The sequence below is a fragment of the Pyrenophora tritici-repentis genome, chromosome 1 (assembly GCF_003171515.1).
Source record: "Pyrenophora tritici-repentis strain M4 chromosome 1, whole genome shotgun sequence".
NCBI classification, from domain to species: domain Eukaryota; kingdom Fungi; phylum Ascomycota; class Dothideomycetes; order Pleosporales; family Pleosporaceae; genus Pyrenophora; species Pyrenophora tritici-repentis.
The window spans coordinates 9,259,782-9,284,305 of record NC_089390.1 but is presented as its reverse complement, the minus strand read 5'-3'; the positions used below and the strand labels follow the sequence as shown (position 1 = coordinate 9,284,305).

The 24,524-nt window shown below is 51.9% G+C and overlaps 2 protein-coding genes across 2 annotated transcripts; one reads left to right on the top strand and one right to left on the bottom strand.

Moving 5' to 3' along the window:
• Positions 1-1,787: 1,787 nt before the first annotated feature.
• Positions 1,788-3,307, top strand: PtrM4_035890 (uncharacterized protein; the record flags this gene model as incomplete). Its single annotated transcript, XM_066104130.1, has 4 exons — positions 1,788-1,896; positions 1,952-2,109; positions 2,223-2,720; positions 2,780-3,307. The coding sequence occupies 4 exons, from the start codon at positions 1,788-1,790 to the stop codon at positions 3,305-3,307; spliced, it is 1,293 nt and encodes a 430-aa protein (XP_065966332.1).
• Positions 3,308-4,887: 1,580 nt separating this feature from the next.
• On the bottom strand, positions 4,888-23,834 carry PtrM4_035880 (EntF, Non-ribosomal peptide synthetase module protein; the record flags this gene model as incomplete). The annotated part of the gene is made up of 4 exons (XM_066104129.1): positions 4,888-10,895; positions 10,944-15,602; positions 15,675-22,603; positions 22,657-23,834. The coding sequence occupies 4 exons, from the start codon at positions 23,832-23,834 to the stop codon at positions 4,888-4,890; spliced, it is 18,774 nt and encodes a 6,257-aa protein (XP_065966331.1).
• Positions 23,835-24,524: the final 690 nt, after the last annotated feature.

The window sequence follows — 24,524 nt, the reverse complement described above, 5'->3', positions numbered from 1 at the left end:
TATCTTATTGGTTATCGTGCCTAGGTAGGCAATGCTCTTTGTTGTTAATCTGGGGTCCTCTTTGGTTGCTTCTTTTGCTAGGTGGTCTGCTCTTTCGTTTCCAACTATATCTGTGTGTCCAGGTGCCCAGAGTAGGTGGATATTTGCTTGTTTTTGTCGGATTGTATTTGCCGCTTTTAGGCACCGGAGTTGCCATTGCTGTCCTGGGTTATCTGATAGGTTTTTGAGCCTATAGATTGCTGCTTGGTTATCTGCGTAGACCTCAAATTCCTGGTTGGTTGTAGCGTTCTTGGCTGCGTATTCAAATGCTCGTGTAATCCCTTCTAGTTCGCCGTTGTAGACTAGCTGGTATTGTCCAATATTGACTGTTTCTGAGTAGATCTCTTGCTGGGTTGAGTTGTAGACTGCTATCCCAACTCCTATTCCTTTTCCTTCTTGTGTTTGCGAGGCGTCTGAGTATATGTTTCGATCTGTATGTTGGATACTGAACAGCCTAATAGCATGCCTTCCAACGAGCAAGTCAACCCGTTCACCTTCACTGACCATTTGCTTTACCAAGTATGGTCCAAGCCACGGCTAGGCTCAAACACGTAATCGATCAAGTCAATGTGGGATATTCTGTGACCTAACCACTTGCTTGTCTGAAGTTCTGCCAAGTACATCGACGATATCGCGTCTCGCCCCATACGACAGAGCATGTGGTAGTGCTACAGAAAGTTATAAGGTAAAGCTAGTACTAGATAGACTCCAAGAGTCAGTATGTTACATGAATCACTGAAAGCCAGTATTTCTACTTCCTGAATCTTCCACTACAACATTATTTGGTCCTCTTGAATATGATACTAAATGCTGGAAGTTGGACTAGGTAATTTCTGGGCAATACGTCATGGACTGTTGTTGCAGTACAATGCAGTCAATTAAAGTGTAATGTTGGATCGGAGGAGAGATGAGAGAGAAGGTTGGTTTATTGAGAGAGTTGCAGAGAGCGACTATATACATGAAGTAGAGTATCTGGAGCATTCCAGATCAGCAGTGTGTTACGTAGCTGTGACGATAGTAGAACATTCTAGTTGACACACCCCCTGAGGGCTGACATGTAACCGCGCGAGGCAGTCATCAGAGTATATTGTGTTCTGTTGTTGTTGTGCTGTCATGGCCACTTTATATGTAGCCATAATCAGGGTCTATTTACATGACGTATCTCTGATGCTGGTGAGGGGAGAAGGTGCTCATGGAGGGGAGGGAGGAGCGCCAGGACAACGCACGTGACATGCGCAATACCCTTGCCTCACAAACCGCAACAACTGTAGGGCTGCAGATACCCCTGATATGTCCCATCGTATGTGGAAACAGGCGGTAGATTGATCATATGTATGATGAAGCTGACATGCAGTGTCTCACTCGTGTCAGCTTAACGAAACAAGGAATTTGATCGAGACAGAAATGCGATCTTGTAACGGTGTGAGGAGAGGAGGAGGACTGCGTTGCATTGTGTAGCTATGGAGGAACTGCAGCTATATAGGTGTGTGTGATGAGAAAGTGTGGTAGCGATAGCCGTACCCAACTCTCACCCAAGTCGGTCTTGGCAAGTCCCAAACCGTTACAGATCTTGCTGCCTTGGCAAGAGGCATAGCATTGGGCGCACTGAGTACTGAACGACTCGTTCATAGGAAAGACTATAAAGATACTTAGGAACCGAACCTCGCAAGTCATCCAAGCATAGTGTGCCTTCATTTGATCACAATCGAACCTCAATCTCAGCCCTGTACGATCGAAACCCGGAAAAAATGTCCCTGCAGAAAGTTATCGTTGTTGGTGGAGGTCCTGTTGGAGCTCTTTCTGCTTTGTACGCAGCAAGACGAGGATACGAAGTTGAACTGTACGACCTGAGAGATGGTGAGATCTCTCCTAAGCGCGGATACGAGTTGCATGAAGCTGACCTACTTCTAAGATCCCAACTACGGAGACCCAAATGCACGACCCGATATCGCAGTCATACCCCTCGCTCTTTCAGAAAGAGGCATACGGGCCATCGAGGGCGCTGGCGTGCCTGGTCTCCTTGATGAGATATTGGCGAATTTGAGACCCATCTACACCCGGTTGATCCATGTGCGGAACAAAAGCGGAAGTCACAAGACCATTCCAATGATATATGGCCCTCAAGGACAATTAAGTTGGGGAGACTTGCTCGAAGAGTACAGTAGTGGTACTGATCAAACCAGTGTCTACACACATTGCCGAGAGAGAAAATAACAAAGCATGTCATGTTAGCCCTGATGAAAGAGCCTACAGCAAAGCTCTTTTTCAACCATCGAATATCCTCATGCGACTTTGAGAAGAAAGTCGCTACCTTCGACACCATGATCTGGAAGGGGAATGCTGAGGTGACTAGGAAGGACTTAACACACGTGGCAGAGGATGAACCGAGAGTTAACAACACCTCGGGCGAGGAGAAAAAGTCTCCATCAGTAAAAGAAATCTCTATTTCGAGCACTAGAACTGTCAACTTCGACTTTCTCATCGGCGCTGATGGGACTTACTCAACAGTCCGACAGTTCATGATGCGAAAGCTTCACATGGACTTTTCTCAGCAGTATCTCGATGCGCTCTGGTGTGACTTCTTTTTTCCACCGGCAGACGATGGAAGCTACCGCATGAACTCGACAGGTCTGCTCGTATGGCCCGCAGACGAGAGCATCATCATGTGCCAGCCTGACTTTGTAAGTTATCCCGACGTCGCGCACCAACGTACAAACACAACACTGACACACGTGTCCAGGATGGCTCTTTCCGGGCAGGAATGGTATGCGCGACAGACAAGGTCCGGCACTACGAAGCGCATCCTGAGGAATTTGCCGACTTCTTCGACCAGAAATTTCCGGGAATCGTCGGACCACTTCTCTCGAAAGAAGACATCACAAGCCAGTTTGTCAAGAACCTAAAGATACCACTCAAGTCAGTAAAGACTGGAAAACTTGGTTACAAAGACAACGCCGTGCTGCTGGGCGATAGCTCGCATACCATGACTCCCTTCCATGCCATGGGAATGATCACTGGCCTTGAGGATGTTCGCATCTTCTTTCAGGATTTCCGAGATCCTCGTGTCGCTGCTGCTCAGTCTTCAGGATCGACCGAGCCGTTGCCCTTCTGCGTTCCGGGCACTGTTCAGGCATACTCTGAATTTCGACTGCCCGACGTCCACGCAATGGTAGATATGGCAGCGTCTCACTACCATGAACTGAGAATTGGCGTTCGGTCTGCTTCGGCGAGAGCCAAGAAGATCATTGAGGCGTGGTTGAGCCGCTAGGCCCCCTCGTTGGATTAGACAACTACTTATGCGAGGATTCAGTTTGGGCACGAGAGGTTCACGGCAATTCGAGAGAAGGACGCGCGGCAGATCAGCATTGTGAGTGCGGTTCTTACCGGGTCGGCATGTGTTATGGGGGGCGGAGCTCTAGCTTGGATGCTCAAATTCTGACTCCCTCAAAACTTTGGGGTTTTCAGGTAGGTTCTCAATGGTAAAAAATCATTGTATGCAGCATCTTCGCAGTACTAGGTAGCTCGAATATCTACTAGTCAGTTGTTTGGTTTGACTTGACCTTCCAATATCTTTGTGTAGCTTCCCTCCGTGTCATGGCGGCTGTCACTATGTATGATACGCTGGAGGAAGACAGTGTTCGGCACAAGCCGCGATCCCAGTGTGAACTTTTCCTTCTCCAATGTGTGACCGTTCCTCCTATCGCTGATGAGTCTGCGATATACCGAAAAATTGCCTATGCGTCTCAAGTGCGCTTCAGCGACTACGGTCATCATCCAAACACGTTGCCGGCTTTCGTCCCGGTGGCTTTAGTTTCGCATCATCTACTTTTCTTGCTAGAGAAAACTGGGTAAGGAAATCGCGATCATAAAGCCATCTCGTCACCGCATGTAAGCCTACCTCTGTTGATACTAGCTTCGTGAAATCGGTCGTCTCTGTCTCTGTTAGCGTCGTTGCCTGTCCTCTCATGGAGGACGATATAGAATGACTTGTTCTACACTCTGTCGCGGCCAACATAACTAACCATCAAACCGGTGGCTGCACTTAACTCCAATCACTCGCTCAACAGCTGAACCATCACTTCCTGCGGCAATCTAGTTGACTCCATCCGCGGTCCATTCCCATGAACCAACGTCGCTCTCAACAGCAACAAATCCCATATACCCAATATATCGCGTCGCGAGCAGTCTTACCAAATTCCAATAATGTACTCGACATGTCGTAGATGTCAGAAACACGCGTTTTTACCTGTTTTCTGAGTCGGCGCAATGTTGGGACGGGAGGTACCGCAGCAGCGCACGCGTCTAGTTAGGCCTGGAGTTGCGCAAAAACGTTGCAGTATGCGTGTGCGCTCAATGTGAAATTTGGGATTTTTGTTTGAGTGGGCGCTTAGGAGGAAAGTGCTTGAGGCTTTGTGGTACTGTTTAATACTCAAGAGTTGATGTGGGTGAGTTTGCGCTGTTTGCGGTGCCTGCGCGGTCGGTGGTCTGCTGGTCTGCAGGCGGCGTCGCCCACCCCAGCCTCCCCAGCCTCCGCCCTCGCGATGCCTGCCACAACCCTCGCGATACCGGCTACAACCCTAACGACACATGCAGCAGGACACTGGATGGTTTAGAAGTGGCAGCTGCAGCAGGTTGCATGCACCTCGCCCTGAGTAGAAAAGCCTAGCTGTTCGGGCGACGCAGTCAGGCACTTTCTGCACCAATCGGACCTCAGACCTCTCACTGGCAAACCAGCAATGATATATGTAAACAGGCTAATATTCATTCATGAAGAAGAACTATCTAACTCCTAAACTCCAACACAAAAGAAAATAAGGAAACTCGCGCTACACCGTCTATACTCTAAAACTACTCGCTGGGCTCCATGACGAATGCCGTGGATGAAACAACAGCGAGCATCAGAAGAAGAACATACAACCCCCAGTGAACCTCAAGTTTGTTGTTTGCGCGAGGAGATTCATACCGTGGTACGGTGAATGAGATCTGAACAGCAGACCCCAAAACCGCCGCTCCCAAGGCCTTGACCATTTGCCCAAACCGCGAATGATCTATGATCATCTCCACACTCAACTCCCCATAGCCCATTTGCTGTAGTCTGGTTACCAGAACCGCTGCTGTAACCAAATCGCCACCTAGTGCGAAGAAATCGCTGTGGTAATCCAACGCCATGGTCTGTTCTTCGGAAAGACCCAAGATCTCTCGCCACAGAGCTGGTAGTCTTGCCTTCTCTTTGGTTTTCTGTTGGAAGCCAATGATGCCGTTCATGTGGCCATTTGTGTAGCCATCGTGGCGAATGAGAGGCAAACGCAACCCACTTTCGTTCTCCAACACCTCTCCTACACTCTTGCTTTCGTCCTCACCAATAGCTGCAATCATCTCGCAGAGCGCATCCAGGACAGCTTCCCATTTATGCATCCCGATGATGACATTTGAGCAAATCATCGCCACCTCCATAGCGTCACTGCCGTCTTTCGGCGTGGTCTTGATCGCTACATCGGCTTCATCAGCTTCTGGACACCAAGCACCCACTTCGCCTGCTTCAGTTGTTTCGTCGATGTTTTGATGTTGGACGATACTGCTGAAGCGCGTGTGTTGTGGCCAGGAGGTGCAATCTCGGACGATCGTTCTTGTACCGAGGGTAGCCTCGAAGGGGTAACTAGAGGCGTGCTGGTTCTGGATCTGGCGCAGAAGACTGAGGATTGTGGCGGTGTTCTTGAGACTCACTCGGACAGGGATGACGTTGAGACAAGGACCCATGAGTGCCGTGAGGGATGGTGGCCGACCGGAGACAACGTGGCCGAACGTCACGTCATCTGACGAGGACAGGCTGGAAACCGTGAGAGACCAGGCGAGTTTCAAAATTGTGGCAAACGTTATGCCGTGTTTAGCTGTGATAGCTGACGGGGTGGGAATGGTTCTCGTCAACTGGGTGTTGTAGATGTTCTTGTACGATGGTGTTTCGTGCAGGTGCTGGACAAGCGAAGTCATGGTCGAGCCGTGGAGAAGAGATTGCCAGTACTCCGCAGCTTCTAGTTGTTTAGCTGGCGAAACTGCTTGCTCCTGGAAGTACGGTGCCATTGACGAGATTGGGCCCGCCTCTTGACATTCCAGCGCTGCTACCAACGAATTCAAAAGCTGCGGCAGACAAGAGCCGTCATACTGGGCATGGGAGATGCGCATGATGAGTCGGTATGAAGCCTTCGCACCAGCTTTGGCCACCACGAAAAACTTCAGCTGTGGATCGGCCATGATCACTGGACGCTCGGCGTCTTGTTTGCTGATCTGCATGGTCGATGATTCGATATCGTCTGCGGTCTCATGCCACTCAATCTCGTATGGGAGGTAACGAAGCACCGTCTGGACGATATCTGCTCCATGCACAGCGAATACCGTACGAAGAATCTCGTGCTGAGCCACGAATGCCTGGAGGGCAGGGTTGATGAGCTTGGTCTCCGCATCGCCATCACGGTCCAACCAAAGGTAGTTTCTGAACCCGCGAGTCTTCATCAAACCATGAGCCACGGCATTCTTCTGGAAGTCTGTTGCTGGAAGAACGTCGATGATGTTCTTCTCAGTAGTTTTGATTTGGGCCGCCAGCTCTTTTACCAGCTTGTGTTGTGGCTTGTCTGTGATAAGAGAGAATGGCTTGTAAGGCGCAGTATCATCGTGTTCCTCAGAGCGTGTGCGTCCGCCGATGACTTTGGCCATGTCTGAGAGTGCGGGGCTTTCGAAGAAGTCGGTGACTGACAGTTGAAGGCCTTGCTTCGCAGCTGTCGATACCAGCTTGATAGCAAGGATTGAGTCACCGCCGATCCGGAAGAATTGATCGTCAGTACCAATAGTCTCGGCGTCTACGCCCAAAGTCTGAGCCCAGAGATCACGGAGTGCAAATTCTGCTGAAGTTGACGGCTGTTGTTTCTTGTCTCCCAATGAGGTCTGTAGACCATACTCGAGAAGCTGCTCCCTCGTGAGGGACGAGACCAGTTCCTTGAGCTTGCGGCGATCCGTCTTGCCGTTCGTTGTTAGCGGTACCCGAGAAATGGGTATAAAGTAGTTTGGTAGCATGTAGTGTGGCAAGGCCCCTGAGAGCGATGTTTGCAGTGCCACGAGGTCTTCCTTGATAGGGTCCAATGAAAGAATATGAGTTTCTTCAGCTGCGATAGCGCTAGGTTGGAGGTATGCAATCAATGCAGTCCGGCTATCAAGACTTTCTGGGCGAGCCGAGTCGACAACAACATGTCCGAGTGTAGAGAGCCTTGCCCGGATGGCGTGTTCGATTTCGCCGGCCTCAACTCTCTGGCCGCGAATCTTCATCATGGTGTCTTTGCGTCCAACGAAATGAATCGTACCGTCTTCATTGTAACGGACTAGATCTCCAGTGCGGTAGAACCTCCTTGGTTTGTCGCCTGTCTTGGTCCAAGCAGGATCGGTAACGAACGCAGCGGCTGTCTTCTCTTCGTTATGCAGATAGCCTCTCGCAACGGTTGGTCCTTCCAGTATCAGCTCACCCGTGCAGCCAATAGGCACAAGCTTGTTGTGGTCCGAAGGATCCACGATCCAGTTCAAGACACCAATGGGAGAGCCGATATCAGCTGGATTGCTGGAAACTGTGGCGGGCGGTGCGCCTGAGGAGTAAACCGTCGTTTCGGCTGGTCCGTAGCACACAATAAGGTCCAGGATACTGTGCCATTTGGCGATGATGGCTCTAGTGCTAGCTTCACCACCAAGTACAAGTTTGCGAAGGCTGGGAATACCCTCAGCGGGCAGCAGTGAGGCGACTGTTGGAGTCAGGAAGGCCCAGTTGCACTGGAATCGATTGATGGCGCCTGCGAGATCGTTCAGACGCTCATTATCAGAAGGAACACAGATACAGCCACCCCTCTGAAGTGTGGTGAAGATGTCAGCTGCTGAGACATCGAACTGGTACGCAGCAAATTGAAGAAGGCGAGTCGAGGGTCCAATGTTCCAGGCTGTTCCATGGGCTTTGCTGCTGGAGCAAAGACTGCGATGTTCGATGACGATTCCTTTGGGGAGTCCAGTTGATCCAGAAGTAAAGAGGACATAGGCTGGGTTCTGGGGGCTGATGACAGGTAAAGCAGGGGTGCTGGTGAGTGGTAGGTTGGCGAAGTATTGCTCGTCAATAGCAATTGTCGTGAGGCCAGCTACGGTCTCGAATTTCTTTGCCAAATGAGAAGCTGTCAGCACGACCTTTGCGTCAGCATCTCGAAGAATGAGCTGAATACGGTCTAGCGGTTGAGCTGGATCCAGGTTGACGACGGCACCGCCTGCCTTCATGACCGAGAGTTGCGTGGCCACGGCCCACATAGATTTCTGGAAACAAAGCGGAACTAAGACTTCTGGTCCAATTCCGTGGTTCTGGTTTAGTCTCCCAGCCAATGCGGTCGACAATCGATCCAATTCGGCGTAGGTGAGCTTTCCGTCCCAAGCATCAACGGCAAGTGCATCAGGTCGTAGCTTGACTTGCTCTGCGAAGACCGCGGGCACATTTGTCTCGAGTATCTCTGGGTATGTGTTGTTCCAGTCCAGAATCTGAGTCATTTCGTCGGTGGTGAGCATAGTGATGTCTTCCATTTTCATCTTTTCTGTAGCTTGCTGGAAGCATGACACAATGTGCTCAAAGTGACGGAGCATCCTTTCCACCCGATTCTGTGGGACAATAGTCTGGTCGAATCGTGCTTCGACGTGAACATCCTTCTCATCAAGGCTGCACTCCCAGACCAGCGGGTATGTGTCGAAGTTCTTCAATGGAAGAGCCACTTCTTCCGCACCAAGTAGCTCTTCTGGCTGGATATCGAACCTCTGCGCCATGGGCTGTACGACAAAAAGGTTCTGGAACTGTACGGCTGCCGCAGTGTCTGCGTTGATGTTGGCAATGTTCCGCAGACCGAAGTGCTCGAAAGGCATCATGTCTGTCGTCTGGTCCTGCACTTCCTTCAGAAAAGCCCCGACAGTTACCTCTCCGGTAGGTATACCCATTCGAACAGGCACTGTGGTGATGGTAGGGCCAACGATCTCTGTGATGTCGTCAACTGGACAGCTACGACCCGAAAGGGTAGTTCCGAACACAACATCGTTGTCTTCACCGGCGTCAGAGTATTGGGCGAGCACATATGCCCATGCTGCTCTCAGCAGTGTCGCTGTTGGTACATCGACTTCTGATTGTAGCTGCATTGCGATTCGTTGATGTGCCACTCCATTAACTCGGTGACGATGAGTATGAGTAGCAGGAGGCGGTTCCGGGAAGGCAATGGTTGGCTTTCCGCCTGACAGCGAATTTTTCCAGTACGCGTGTGCTTCTTCATGTGTGGTGGAAGTAATGTATTTAACGAAGCTGTTGAAGCCGGGAACCCTTTTCGATATGCTGCTTGTGTAGTAAGCACGGACTTGATTGAGGATCAGTGGTAGAGTCCAGCCGTCGTAGATGGCGTGGTGTGCTGTCCAGACAAAGTGGCCATCTGCAGTGATGCCGTAGCGAGACAATGGCATCCCAAAGGTGAAGCTTTCCTGTTCGTCTTGGTCAAGGTACTCTTGAAGGCTGGAAGCTGTACGCCACAAGCTGGTGGTGTCGTGCTTGAGCACAACCTGCAGTGAGCATGCGTCTGGACTTTCAATGATCGTCGTACGCAAGATTGGGTTGTTGGCGACCGTCATGTCCCAGGCCTCCTTGAACATTGGCAGGTCGATCGAGGTTGGCAGGCGGAGAACCTTTCGCAGAATGTACGACCCAGGATTGAGGAGCGAAAGTGCCATGAGACCTTCTTGCAACGGCGTGCATGGGTACGCATCCTCGACATCGTCTGGAGATACCTTGCTCTTAGCTCCAATGGACGATACAGTTGTGCTCCCGTCGAGAAGGCTGAATGGAGCAACTGTCTCGCTGCAACTCTCGCTGCTGGAAGACTTGCTGCTGGAAACAGCTGCCATATCGGACAGAACGGGATGTTTGAAGATATCTGCGACCGTCGCCACTCTCTTCGATGCAAGCACCATTGCCGAGATGGAATCACCACCCACTCTGAAGAAATTATCGTCTGATCCAATGCGGGAGACTGGTATCTTCAGGACCTCAGACCAGGCGAGTGCGAGAGTTTGCTCGGCTGCAGTCGTCAATGGTTTCTTAGAGTTTTCTGATTGCGAATACATGCGCAGGAGTTCCTCTTGAGGCATACTAGCTATCGTCTCACGGAGACTGCGTCGATCAAGCTTTCCGGCAGTGGTTGTTGGCATCTTGCTGACGGGAATGTATAGAGCCGGAACTTCATACGGTGGCAATGCTGCCTCGAGAGCCCGCTGAAGTCGCACGATATCGTTCTGTACAGATTCGGATACTGGAAGGAGCAGGTCTTCTCCCAGAAGCGACTTGTTCTTCTTTTCGAGACAGAAGAAAGCGGCGAGACAAGCCTTGTCTTGCAGACCACCCGGAAGCACGATGTCCACGCAGACGCCACTCGCGTCTGGCAGGTTGCTCAAGGTATGAGTCTCGATTTCAGTAAGCTCGATTCTCTGACCACGTAGCTTGGTCTGCTGATCAGCTCGACCAAGGTATATGATAGAGCCGTCGGTGCTGTAGCGAGCGCGATCGCCGGTATTGTATGCTCTCTCGCCTCGAAGGAAACCGGGATTCTCCAGAAATACGCTGTCGGTTTTGGCCTGATCTCCGAGATATCCGTCTGCGAGCGCCGGCCCAGAAAGATGAAGCATGCCCACAGCTCCGAGCGGCGCAAGCTGGGTAGGGTCGTCAGGGTTGACAATCCAAGTTTGGGAAGCAACGCCTTTGCCCAAGACGTCGTTGCGGTCCATCGCCCCCTCGAAAGTCTTCATGACTGCAAAAACGCCTGCGAAATTGATTAGTCCTGCTCTAACATCAGATGATAAGGACTCACAAGTCTCTGTTGGGCCGTATCCATTCATCAATCGGAGTCTGCTTGCCCATATGGCGATGTTGTCAGCCCCGAGAGCTTCACCTCCAAGTATCAGTGTCTTCATTGTAAGAATATCGTCTGGCCTGACTATGCGCACAAGGGATGGAGTCATAAAGGCGGTATTGACTTGTTTCCTGTTGATGAAGCCGACGATATCGCTCATCTTCTCGTCGTCTGAAGGTAGGCAGATGGTTCCACCGTACATGAGAGTGGTGAAAATCTCCAGAATGCAGGCATCGAAAGTGAAGGCGGCGAACTGGTACATGCGTGTGGAGCTGTTGCAGTCGATGAGGGCACCGTGGTGGAAGGTACTGCTATTTACTGCTCGGTGGCTTAGTACCACACCCTTGGGCACACCACTGGTACCAGATGTGAAGAGACAGTATGCAGTGCTCTCAGGATTGACAGCGGGAAGAACAACAGAAGTCGACTTCGTATCCACAAGGGCCCCGGAAGATACTGTCAAGACGTTGTCGGCCAGCATCTGCATTCGCTTCGTGTTTGTCTGCGATGCCAAGATCAGCCGGACGTCTCCAAGCTGGGAGATGATGGTCTTGAGACGGTCATCTGGATGAGCCATATCGAGAGGAACATAACCAGCTCCGGTTTTCATGATGCCCATCATAGAAACGATGGCCCAGACACTCTTTTCAAAGGCGATGGGGATGAAGTCGCCGGCCGTTACTCCATGTTGCATGAGTTGAGCTCCCAGTATGCTACTCTTGAGGTCCAGCTCGCTGTATGACATGGTACCCTCAAACGAATCGATGGCAACAGCTCCAGGAGCACGCTTGACTGAATCTTCGAAGACCTCATGGACACACTTGTCAACCGTTGCGGGTATATCCGAGTTCCAGGAAAATATCTGTTTGCGGTCTTCGTCGCTTTCCATCTTCAGCTGTGCAACCAGGACCTGTGGTGTATCAAGGATAGAAGCAAGGATGCTTGAGAGGGCGTTGCTAACACTTGCCGCCTGGGCATCGGATAAGATACTGGCGAAGTAGCTCATCTGTACATGGATCTTTCCAGCGTCGTCGGAGATACTGATCGAGATGGGGTACTCTGTCGGATCCACACCATCGATGTAGCGAAGGTGTAGGTCGCCAGCGAAGAAGTCTTGGTGCGGTCGTCTCTGAAAGCTGAGCACGGTGTTGAACAGCTTTTGGCCAGACGATAGACCAAGCTCGTGCTGGATCTCAGCAAGGCTGACATGCTGGTATGGAAGAGACTGCAGGTATTCGTCTTGCAACTTGTCCAAGGAAGTGATCGCCGATTGCTGTGAGGTGGCATCGAAGTCAATTGAGCAGACGAGCATGTTGATGAAAGCTCCGACCGCTTCTTCGATCCCTGCCACAGGGATTTCTCGACCAGACGCCAAGTATCCAAAACAGACTTGATCGTCTCCTGTGAAGGCTCGGAGGACCTTCGCCCATGCCAGGCGGAAGATGCTTGCCAAAGTAACATTGTGCTCTTGGCAGAACTGCCGTACCTGGGAGGCTTCAGGAATCTTGACGTCGACTTGGCGAAGAGGATGGGCTTCTTCGGCTTCCGTATCTGACTCTAGGATATTCGGAAAGTGGCATGCCCTGACACCACTTAACTGGCTTTTCCAGAAGTCGATGGCAGCGGCGCGAGGCTGTGACTGGATGTACCCAATGTAATCGCTGTACAGAGGACCAGGGCTGACATTTGATGGGTTCTGATAGGCCTCCACCCAGTCCGAAACAAGGATGGACATCGATGCGCCGTCCACCAATGCGTGACTGATCTCTAGCTTGCAGAGTGTAAGGCCGGTCTCGTTGTCGTGTAAGATCGTCAGGCAATGCGGCGGCTGGTCTGGGCTGAACACCTGTGTCTGAGCGTTCATGAAGCTTACTGCATCTCCTTCAGGCGGGCCTAATAACTTGACCAAGGGAGAGTGTGCCTTGAGCAGGAGCTGATCGTATGGACGGTCGGACAGACCTTCCACAAAGACTGTTCTCAGCACCACTTGTCGGTCAACCACCATCTGCCAAGCTTTGACCAGTCTTGGAACATCAATTGGTGCTCCGCGAACGGAAGATACCTGCACGACCATCTCGATGTGGTATGCGCCATCCATGCGGTTCTGGGTGAGCAAGATACCCTCTTGCATAGGAGAGCAGGCGTAGATATCCTCGATATTGTCGACCGGAGTAACAGAAGGCTCGAAATGTTTCTGAAGCCTTTGGAGACTGGTGTATGATGTGTTCTGCAGCAGAGGGAAGTCTCCTGGTGTCAAAATCCGTGGCGACTGCTCCAGCGCGCAAATCATGTCGCCAAGCGTCTGTTGATACAACTGTACCCAGCGCTCAATCGCCTCGACATGTTTCATGTTGCGGTTGTAGGTGAGCGAAACATGAGCTTTTCCGTCGAGGACATATGTGTTGATGTCGATCAGCGAAAACCGGTTGACCTGAGGACCGAAGTCACCCTCGTTGAAGGGTATGATCTGCAGAAGACTGGCGTCTTCACCGGATGCGGCTTGCTGCTCTTGTCCCTGGTACACTCCCAGATAGTTGAACAAAATCTCGACAGGCCAGTGCTTCGCAAATGCAGCTCTACCTGCTGGGTTGGAGACGGCAGAGTTGAAGTAAGACCAGCCCTTGCGTGGCAAAGATCGTCTCTGGTCTTTTAGTTGCTGAATAATGCCTGTAAGGTCGTCCTTGAGAGGCGAGACATGTAGAGGATACATGGTAGTGAACCACCCGACTGTCTCTGTGACATCGACACGAGAGCTATCCCAGGACTCTCTTCCGTGACCTTCGTTGAAGATGGATGGTGGTGTACGCGAGAACGCTTCCGCAAACGATGAGAATGCAGCAGCCAGTAGAATGTCCAGAGCCTCAGTCTTCATGGAAGAGTGGCAGTTCCGTAGGAGTCCGTCGGTACTATTGGCGTCCAAAGTGAAGTTGAACTCTGCTATATCGCGCCTAAGGTTCTGCTCCCCCTGCATGCCCCAGTAGCTGTAGTCTGCTGCTGGGACCTCATGCAAGAGAGATGATTCAGGGGTGAGATGTTGCGTGCTGTAATCAGCCTGGGCTTTGATCCAAGAGTGGAATGGGAATGGCTTGAGTGCGGGTAGATGCGATCCCTTGACCGTGAGCAGGTCCTCGAGCTGTCGAATGATGATCCTCCAGGATACCAGATCAATGACCAGATGATGCGCTGTGAGAAACAGAAGCTGCTTGCCGGTACTATTGATGTTTAGCAGCACGACAGCAAATACCGCCCCCGTTTCGATACGGTGCTGTTCTTGTTGCTTTCGAGCAATGGCACGAGCCTCTTCATCCGAGTCGACAGCGTGGCTTGCGAAGTGGAAGCTCCCTTCCAGCTGCTTTGGAATCATTTGAGTCCAGCTTCCGTCTTTGTCGAGGGAGTAGCGAGCTCGCAGCAGTGGGTGATACTCAACGAGTTGCCTTAGAGCGTTCGCCACTTCATCTGCGCCCTGCTTGGCTGTCACAGCAAGCAAGAAACTCTGGTTGAATTGGTTTGCTTCGGGCTCTCTGGAGGACCTGGCAATATCGGAGAAGTACAACTTTTGAATAGGCGATAGCTCAAAAGGAACGTCAACCAGTTCTTCCTGCTGCAGGCTTTGGGGTTGATCCGACTTTTCGGCGGCCGCTGCCAGGCCGTAGAGGCTCTTAGACTGCATGATGGCCTTGACCGTCAACCTCAGGCCCTCTTTTCGGCACTGTACGACTGTGCCAATTGCTTGGATAGAGTCTCCTCCGAGGTTCAAGAAGGACTTGTTCAAATCGACTTGGTCCAGTGGTATGTTTAGAACGGCGGCGATTATGCGCTGGACAAGCTTAACCTCGGGGCTAAGATTATCCTGTTCCACAATGGCGCCTTGATCTGCGGCTGCTGTGGTATCCAAAGCTTGCGTGTAGGTCTCATTCGATAGCGTCTCGACCCAACGAGCAATGGTAACACGATCGACCTTCTTCGACGGCGTCAAAGCCATTGATTCTACGATGAGCCACGAGGTTGGTACCATGTATCCTGGCACACGACTGCGAAGCTGCTCTTTGATTTCTTCGATTTGCTTGGCTGCCGCTTTGGCATTTTCAGGGGAGATTGGACGCAGCTCCTTGGATACCATAGTTCTCTCAGAGAATTGCTGAAGAGCTACGACCGCTGTAAGCTTCCGTTGGCATATGCCCTTCTTTGGCACGAAGATGACCGCAAAGCGGACGAAGTCGTGGGCGGCGACATTGCGTTCGATCTCAGAACACTCGATTCGTTGTCCGTTCAGCTTGACTTGTCCGTCTTGCCTGCCTACAACCACGACAGTGCCATCCTCGTTGTATCTAACCAAATCTCCGGATCGGTACAGGCGTGTGTTGGGGTTGTCTTGCACACGCCACGGTGGAGGTGGAATGAAAGCTTCTGCACTCTTCTGAAGATCGAGGTAGCCGCGGGAGAGGATTGGTCCTTCGACCAAGAGCTCACCAGTCGCTCCAATAGGAGCCAGTTTGGTTACGTCAGTGGTATCAGCGATCCAGAGAAGAGAGCCATAGCCTCCATTCCCTTTGTTGATTGTGGTGACCGGATTGCCATGTCCAATATCGGCCATAGTGGTCCATACCGAGCATTCAGCTGGACCAAAGCTGTTAATCACTCGTGCGTGGCCGTTCCATGTCTTGACAATATCTTCTCGAACCAGCTCACCGCCCAGGGCCAGGGTCTTGAGACCGGGAATGTCCGCGGGACTCAACAAGCTTGCCATCGAGGGCGTAAAGAACGACCAGTTGACTGCGAGACGATTGATTGCTCCAGCAGTGTCATTCATTCTCTCGTTCTCAGACGGGATGCAAACACATGCGCCCAGCATCAATGGTGCCCATATCTCTGAGTTGGCCGTGTCGAAGGTGTAGCTTGCGAACTGGAAGACACGAGAGTCTGTTCCAATGCCCATCTCAGGGTTGTGAGCGACGACTGAGCTGAAAGAGCTGTGCGTGATCGTAATGGCTTTCGGTCGGCCAGTACTTCCACTGGTTGTGCATATGAAGGCTCCATTTGCCGGCAAGGCCACCTCATCAGGAAGCTTTGACTGGTCCTGAAGCTGGGCCAACATAGTCTCATCGACAACTATAACAGGCTCAATGACAGCTCTGAGCTTCTCAGCATAGTCATTGGAGCCTGTTAGCAATAAGACCGGCTCGGCCTGTTCGATGATGTTCCGGTGATGCTGCGGCGGATGGGCAGGGTCAACGGAGAGATATGTTCCGCCTGCCAAGAGAACTGCGAGCATTGATACGACAGCCCACTTGCTCTTGTCGAAAGCGAGAAGTACCTTTTGCTCGGTTGTCACTCCATTGTTGCGTAGATGATGTGCAAGACGACCCGCAATAGAGATGAGCTCCTCATACGAATAGGAGCCGTCCCATGACGCAATGGCCGGGGCACTGGGGCGCTCTACCGCTTGACGAGCGACTTGTTCATGAATGAGGTGCTGAGCCGCTGGCGGAACTACTCCGTTTTTGTTCCGGTGTAAGATGATCTGCTTGTCCTCCGGAGTGATGAATTCCAGACTGGTGAGTGGTGCAGTTGGGTCTTCCAGCATATCAGTCAGAATCTTCGAGAATGTCTTTCCGATCCGAGTGGCTTGCTGAGTGGTGTAGTATGTTGACATGTAGCTAATGTTTGCCTCAACGGCTGCTTCACTGGCTGTAATGCTGACACTGCAGTCATATTCTGTTGGGTCGTATGACTGTACGCACTCGATCTTGATCTCGTTTCCGGTGTCGTCTGTTGAAAGTGGACGTTGGATTGATAGTACCGAGTTGAAAATGCGGGAGCCTGCAGAGGCGTCCAGAATGCTGTGCTGGATCTGGCTCAACGGAGTATGCTGGTGAGCCAAAGAGTCTAGGTAGTCGCCCTGCGCCTTTTGGATTGTGGTCAGTATGCTGTCTTTGTTGGACGGCTTTGCATCAACGCGGCAGATCAGCATGTTGATATAAGGTCCCAGGGCATTTTCTAAACCGTCGAGCGAGATGTCACGGCCAGACGCAAGGAAGCCAAAGACAACATCGGGATTGCTGCTGTATGCGCGGACAACAATGGCCCACGCAGTTTGCAGGATACTGGCCAAGGTGACTGCGTTGGCCTTGGAGAATGCATGAAGCTTCTTGACAGTATCAGAAGGAAGGTTGACCTTGACATTCTCCAAAGTGTTTTCAACGGGTGCACTCTGGTCAAGCAGGAGCTTGGGCATGATGCAAGGCTCAACACCTTCAAGGTACTGGCTCCAGTACGTGAGAGAGTTCTCAACCTCGGAATGTTGCCTCTCAACCAGCATTGAGATGTAATTGCGGTAAAGGGGTGCAGGACCTTGGCTTTGGTGTTGATAAGCCGAGACAAGATCTCTGAGAATGATGGCCATCGAAGCGCCATCAATCAAGGTGTGGCTGATTTCAAGGTTGAAGTATACCTTTCCGTCTGTAGCATTCTCATAGGTCGTGAATCTGTGCAATGGAAGACCGTCTTCGTAGTCGATAGGATGAGTCCAGGGCTGGTCTAGAAGTGCTTGGTAGTCGCCTACTTGAGCTTCTCTAGCACTGGATTGTTTCAACACGGCCTGGGTGTAGAGAGCGCTAACATCATCATTGTTTGCGTTGCTTGTCTCGACGAAGACAGTCCGGAGAATGGCATGTCTGTTGACGACCTGCTGCCATGCCGACCGCAACCTTTCGACAGACACTTTGATGCCTGATTTCAGTGCAGTCGCCTCACAGAGCGCAAAGAACTTGTAGTTGCCACTTGCCTGGGCCTGGGCAATGAGCAAACCTTGCTGCATCGGACTAGCCGGGTAAGCATCCTCCAAGTCGTCGGAGCCTGTGTAGCCGATTTTCTTCACGTCCTTGTCGAGGGCCTCTAGTGTGGCGTTCGCAAGCAAAGCAAATGGCTCGTCACTACCAATCTTCCTGGTGGGTGTTGATGATATTGAGCGGGCTTTCTTTGCAAGGTCTCTCAGCGACTTGCTCATGAGAACGTCCTTGACAGTGACGGAGAGTCCATTTGTCCGGCATTTCGCTACGGCTTGCATAGCCTGGATGGAATCACCGGCCATTCCTACAAAGCTTTGATCCATGGAAATCTTTGACTGCGGCTGCCCAAGAACACCGGCGACGATACCTTGTACAGTGGCTTCTGTCGAGTTCAAAGGGGCTGATACCTTGGCCTGCTCTTCAGACTTATGTGTTGCTACACCTGGGATAGCAGCCATCTCTTGAACATATTGCAGCACACGAACGCGGTCTGTCTTCTCGTTCCGAGACAGCGGCAATATGTCGAAGCAGAGCCAAACCGAAGGCATCATATAGCCCGGTACGCGCTTGCCCAGGTAGGCTTGACCCTGTGCGATCTTCTCGGCTGCTACTGGGTTGTGGGAAGGATCGATGAGACGCATCGTCTTCGTGTCTTCTTGCAGGGTGGAAGACTCGCGAAGAGCAATGACTGCGACTAATCGCTCTCCGAGTGGTCCACTTCGAGGGTACAATACAACCGCATTGGCGATACTGTCGGAGCGGAGGATGTTGTACTCAATTTCCGCCATCTCGATACGCTGTCCATGAAGCTTGATCTGCATGTCCTTGCGGCCCACAACGTTGATGCTACCATCGGAGTTGTACCTGCACAAATCACCGCTGCGGTAAAGCTTCTCTGTGGAAGAGATCTGCATGTCTGCCTCAACCATCCATCGAGGCGGCGGGATGAAAGCTGCTGAAGTCTTTTCAACGTCGTTCAAATACCCGCGCGCAACGATAGGCCCTTGTATGAGGAGCTCTCCGACTTCACCGACATGACACAGTCGGCCCGGGTTGCCGGCGTCCGTGACCCACATACGCGCTCCTAGGCCAAAGCCGATATTTCCGGGGGCATCGGTGAGGGTGACAGGAGAGAGACCAGTAGAGTATACACTGGTCTCGGCTGGGCCGTAGATGTCGATGAGGTGCAGTTTGTCTGCCCAGGCTGCAACGTTTTCCGCCCGGACGGCCTCACCTCCCAAAGCGAGGACTTTAAGGCCCGGAACGTCTGCTGGCTCCAAGAGACTGGCTACTGATGGCGTGAGGTAGGCGATGTTGATGTTCATGCGATTGATGACTCCAGCCAAGTCGTCCAGGCGCTCCTCCTCGGCCGGGATGCACACTGTTCCTCCCATCTGGAGACCCGAGAATGTCTCGCCGATGCTGACATCGAAGGTGTATGAAGCAAACTGAAGGATGCGTGCCCCAGGTTGATTGTACTGCATGATGGGGCCGTGTGCTGCAGAGCTGCTCGCCAAAGCGTGATGCTCGAGCACGATTCCCTTCGGTTTTCCGGTTGAACCACTCGTGAACACAACAAAGCAAGAATTGCTTGGGGTTGGTTGGATCCACGATTTCGGAAGAGTTGATTGCTTCTCCAACAATCCATCGAGGAGGGACTTGCTGATTGCCAAGGCCTTTCCGACCAGTTTTTTGAAGAGATGGATGTACTCAGGAGAAGTAAGCGCCATCTTGGCATCGCACTGTCGTAGCAACTCTTCTCTCCGCTTCTCAGGGTGTGTGGGATCCATAGCGACACAGGCTCCTCCTGCTTTCAAGACCGCTAATTGGGCAACAGGAACCCACATGGACTTCTTGAAGCAGAGTGGGACTAGAGTCTCCGGACCGACACCTAGCTCGCTGAGATGTGCAGCAAGGAGAGAGCTGATTGAATCAAGCTCAGCATAAGTCAGGCGGCCGTCATAGGCGTCGATGGCGAGGGCGTTTGGCTTCTGTCTTGCTTGCTCAGAGATAATGTCGTGTATGCATCGTTGATGATCTTCCCATATCATCTCGTTCCATGAGAGAATCTGCTGTTTATCATTGTCGCTGAGAAGATCGATCTCGTCGAGCCGTTTTTCGTGACCTTGAACGATGACCCGGATCATGTTCTGGAAGGTTCCCAAGACATTGCTTGCCATCTGGTCACTGACCTTAGATGTGTAATGGCGGAAGCTCAGGTGAACATCGTCTCTAGCGACGGCAATGTTAACCGAGATATCATACTCGGTCAAGTCAACCTCGTCGACAATCTCGAAAGCGATGCTGTGTTCGCTCGCCTGGATGATGTCTCCCAGCGCGCTTTGCAAGGACAAAACGGTGTTGAAGAGAGGCCCACGAAGCTGGAGCTCATGCTGGATCTCGGCCAATGAGCAGAGCTGGTGAGGCATTGATTTGAGGAAGGACTGTTGTACAGACTCCGCAAGCTGGAGAAGATTGCTGGATGCAAGCTCACCCAAGTCCAGTCTGCAGACCAACATATTGATATATGCACCGACGGCATCATCAATGTCCTGTACAGAAAGATCTCGCCCAGCAGAGAGGTATCCGAAGCAAACGTCTTCGGTGCCGCTATAAGCTCGCAAAGTCATGGCCCAGGCCAAGTGTAGCAAGCTAGCAGGAGTGATGTCGTGCGTTCTGCAAAAGTCGTGCAGTCCGAGACTTTGATCAACTGATGCCGTGAGTTCATGTAGCTCGTTTGACCCGTGCGAGTTATCATTGAGGACTGGGAAGCTGCAAGTAGAGATACCTTGCAGGTACTGCCTCCAGAAATCCATGCTCACGGACTTGTCTTGTTGCTGCAGATAACCAACGTAATGTGAAAATCTTGTTGTGTGGGTAAGATCCAAATCACCTGCGTACGCAGCGCTGAGGTCGCGGAACATGAGCAGCACAGATACACCGTCAATCAACGCGTGGTCAATCGCAGCCATGCAGTACAAATGCTCTTCCGTCACATATATGACAAAGCCAACTCTTGGTCTCTGACCTTTGTCGGCATTGGCGATGCTGTATTGGTGAACAAGTTGACGGACGTGTGCCTCGTTACGACATGAAACGACGCTGATCTGCGGTTCAACATTTTTCAACACGAGCTGGTCACAGGGTGAATTATCCGAAAGACTGGGGGTGAAAATGGTTCGGAGTGATGCATGTCGGTTGGACACTTGCTTCAGTGCGTTCTTGAGGCGGTCAATATCCATGCTCTCTCGCCCATGTGGAAGGGTTGCCCGGCACAAGATCCGCAATTCGTAACTGGCTGACTCTCGCTGTTGGCTCAGCAAAATGCCTTTCTGCATGATTCCGAGAGGGTAGACTTCCTCGACATCTTCCGCCTCTACGGGAAGACCAGGAAGAATTTCAGACTCGAATCTTGCGAGATCGTATGAGATAGGGTATGTCTGAAGAGTGGTGACCGCGTCACCAGTCTGAGCCCTCTCGGCCAGTTCTGATAGTGACTTCGACTGCAGCATGTCTTGCATTGAAACGGCGATGCCCGCAGCTCTCAATCTCGAAAGCAACTGCATACCCAGAATGCTGTCAAGGCCATTGTGGATGAATGAGCGATTGAGACGAATGCTGGACGCGGGTACATTGAGAATCTCGCTGCATGCCTGCTGGAGTATCTCCTCGACCGGGCTGGCGGCAATGACGGCGATCTCAGAAACATCTCCAGTGACAAGGTTGTAAGTTTCCTCGTCCATGTTGTTGACAAACTGGGTGACAGCTGAGCGGTTGAGCTTTCCAGATATTGACAATGGGACTGAGCTGGCGACGATCCAGAGCGAAGGGACCATGTAGGGCGGCAGGTGGGCAGACACATCCTGCTTTATTTGTTCAGCAGTGTCAAAGTGGCCCTGGATAGGCTGAATTCCTGTGTCCGACTCCGGATCGGGAACTGTGCTCAATGATAGCACAACTGTCAGCTGGTCCTTGCACGGGCCCTGGCGTGGCAGCAATACAGCTGCTCTTCTTACGGTCTCATACTTGGCGATATGATGCTCGATCTCACCAAGCTCGATTCTCAGCCCACGCAGCTTAACTTGCGAGTCTTGACCCTTCCTACCCAAGAAATGGATGGAACCATCGCTGTTGAAACGGGCAAGGTCTCCGGATCGGTACATCCGTCTGGCTTCCGCAGACTCGGACCTTGGTAGCCATGGGAAGTCATCGGAAATGAACACGGCATTAGTTCTCTCTGCATCCTTATAGTAGCCGCGGGCGACGATAGGCCCATGGACAAGGAGCTCTCCCGGACATCCAGGCGGAACCAACCGACGGTGATCTTCGGGATCTACAATCCAGATCAGGGCACCTAGCGGGAATCCGATATTGCTCGGATCGGTATCCGGAGAAAGATTTGGCAATGCCGTTGCTGCGACACTGCATTCAGTTGGTCCGTAGCCGTTTGCTAGTTGGACGTGGGTGGGGGCCCACGTCTCCACGTCACCCTTGCCGAGCGCTTCGCCGCCAAGAACCAGGAAGCGAAGAGTCGGGACCATGTCAGGGGTCATTAGCTTCACCAAAGATGGCGTCAGGAACGCCCAAGTCACACCAAACTCTTGAATGCAGTGAGCTGGTCCCCGTGAACGCGACGCGTCTCCAGGGATACAAACACATGCACCCGTTATGAGTGAAGTCATGATCTCAAGCAAGCTGACATCGAAGGAGAAGCTGGCTAACTGCAAGACGCGGTCCGTAGCTCGCATTCCACTGGCCTTTCGTTGCGCGTATGAGCCGGTAAGAAACTGGCGATGCTCAATACAGCAGCCCTTGGGTTTGCCGGTGGAGCTAAGGTCATTGTTAGTACGTACTCCCGACACATAGCAGTTTAACTTGCTTACCCTGAAGTGTAGATAATGTACAATGAGTTGTTTGGCCTGACGGCTGATGTGGGTAGTGACATGTCCGGAAGGCTGTCGATCAGACCGGAGTCCACCGCGAGGACTTCTGCACCTGTCCAGTCCCACGCATCGGCGTATTGAGGTGCTGTCAGCATGATTCTGGCCTGTACTTGGTTTTGAATTTCCTGAAGCCGAGCCATTGGGTGGGAAACATCGAAGAAGAGCATGGTCGCGCCTGCTCTGACCGCCGCCATCATCGCTACAAGAGCCCAGGCGGACTTTGGAAAAGACAGCAATACAACGTCTTCGGGGCCGACAGACTTTGCTTGCAGTACCAGTGCTAGCTTTCGCGACGCGCTCTCAAGTTCCGCATAGGTGAAACTCGCATCGCTAGCATGGATGGCCATATTTGTTGAGGCGTGGTTGGCTTGGTCCTCGAAAAGCTCGCCAACACATCGATCGACTGAAGCTGGTGCCACGGCATTCCATTCGAACAGCTTCCTAGAGCTAATTGGATGTAGAACCTGAAGCTCGGAGTAGATTGCCGTGGGCTTCGTCATGACTTCGCTCAGGACCTGCTGGAATGTGCTGACTATATCGGCAGCATGATCTTCTTCCAGAAATGTTCGTGAGTAAATGAGCTTTGCCTCAGTAGCGTGGTTGGATTCGTGAAGATGCAGGCAAATAGCCATATCATCATCGTCGGGGGGGCTGGTGGTGTTGAAGGTTACTGCCGTGTTGCAGTAGGGACGGCCGTTCAATTCTAGGAATCCGGAGTTACTGTTGAGGTCCGACACTCTGAAGTTTTCACTTTGTGTCAGGCCCGCTCTCAGCTTGCTTCGGACTGTCTCTACAGTTGTGTCTCGTTCAACCGTTGCCGAGCACAACCTCGACCAGCCTGACTGGCTGGTCAATCGAAAAGATACGGAAGCATTTCCGGTGAACAGCTGCAATACGATGCTCCATGCTGTCAAGATGTCCAAGCGGGTTTCCTCGTCGGATAGATTTCGATAGTGTCTCTTCAAAATGTGAAGAATAACGTTTTGCTCTGAATGGCCAGATCGCGCAACGCTGTTCTCGATCAGGGAAGGGAAGTAGCACGGGGTAGCATCTTCCTTCCATTGCGTCCAGTAGCTTGCCATTTCTGGCTCGCGGGCAACTTCAACTTGGTGAACCATATTGTTTGAATGGTAAGAGATGGATAGATGTGAACAAAGTGTGAATAATGGTTGCAAGTTGGAATGAATGAGGTCGCAGGTCTCAGGTGTTCCGGTGTAGTAACATCTATCATGTACAAGCCGTGTATTCTGAGCTTACCATAAACGATCTCGACACGTGCCGCAGTGGCTCTCTACTCCCAACTCCCGTAAGCCAACACGGCCCTCCGGGCTGAAGTCAAAAATATCCGTATTAGGTCCCCTAGCGCATGGTTAGGCTTTCCCTGCATGGTCATCGGCTCGCAGGCCGCCGCAACGCCTCAGGGACGCGGTTGGGTCGTGCAACGACCAGGATTTACCGAGTAGGATTATTAGTGTCAGATGTAAGATGCATCAGACAGTCAGATCCATGGGGGCTGCATAAGGTGTGTGTGTGTGGACCCGCGGGTTAGGCCGCCCGTCGGTCAGCACCTATTTGGGGAAGCGTTGTACTACGGGTACCGAGGCAGCGAACATGTCACTTCAATATGCACGCATGTAATTGTGGTAAACGATGGATCCACTAGGGTCCAGACGTGTTCTATTCGGGTTATGGCTATGCCCCATTACCAACACTTTTTCAAATGGCCTCAAATCACATGGGGCCGCGGTTCGTACTGCCGTCCCTACGGAAAAACGCAGTGCTTCTGGATGGCAGATTTCCTCCGCGAA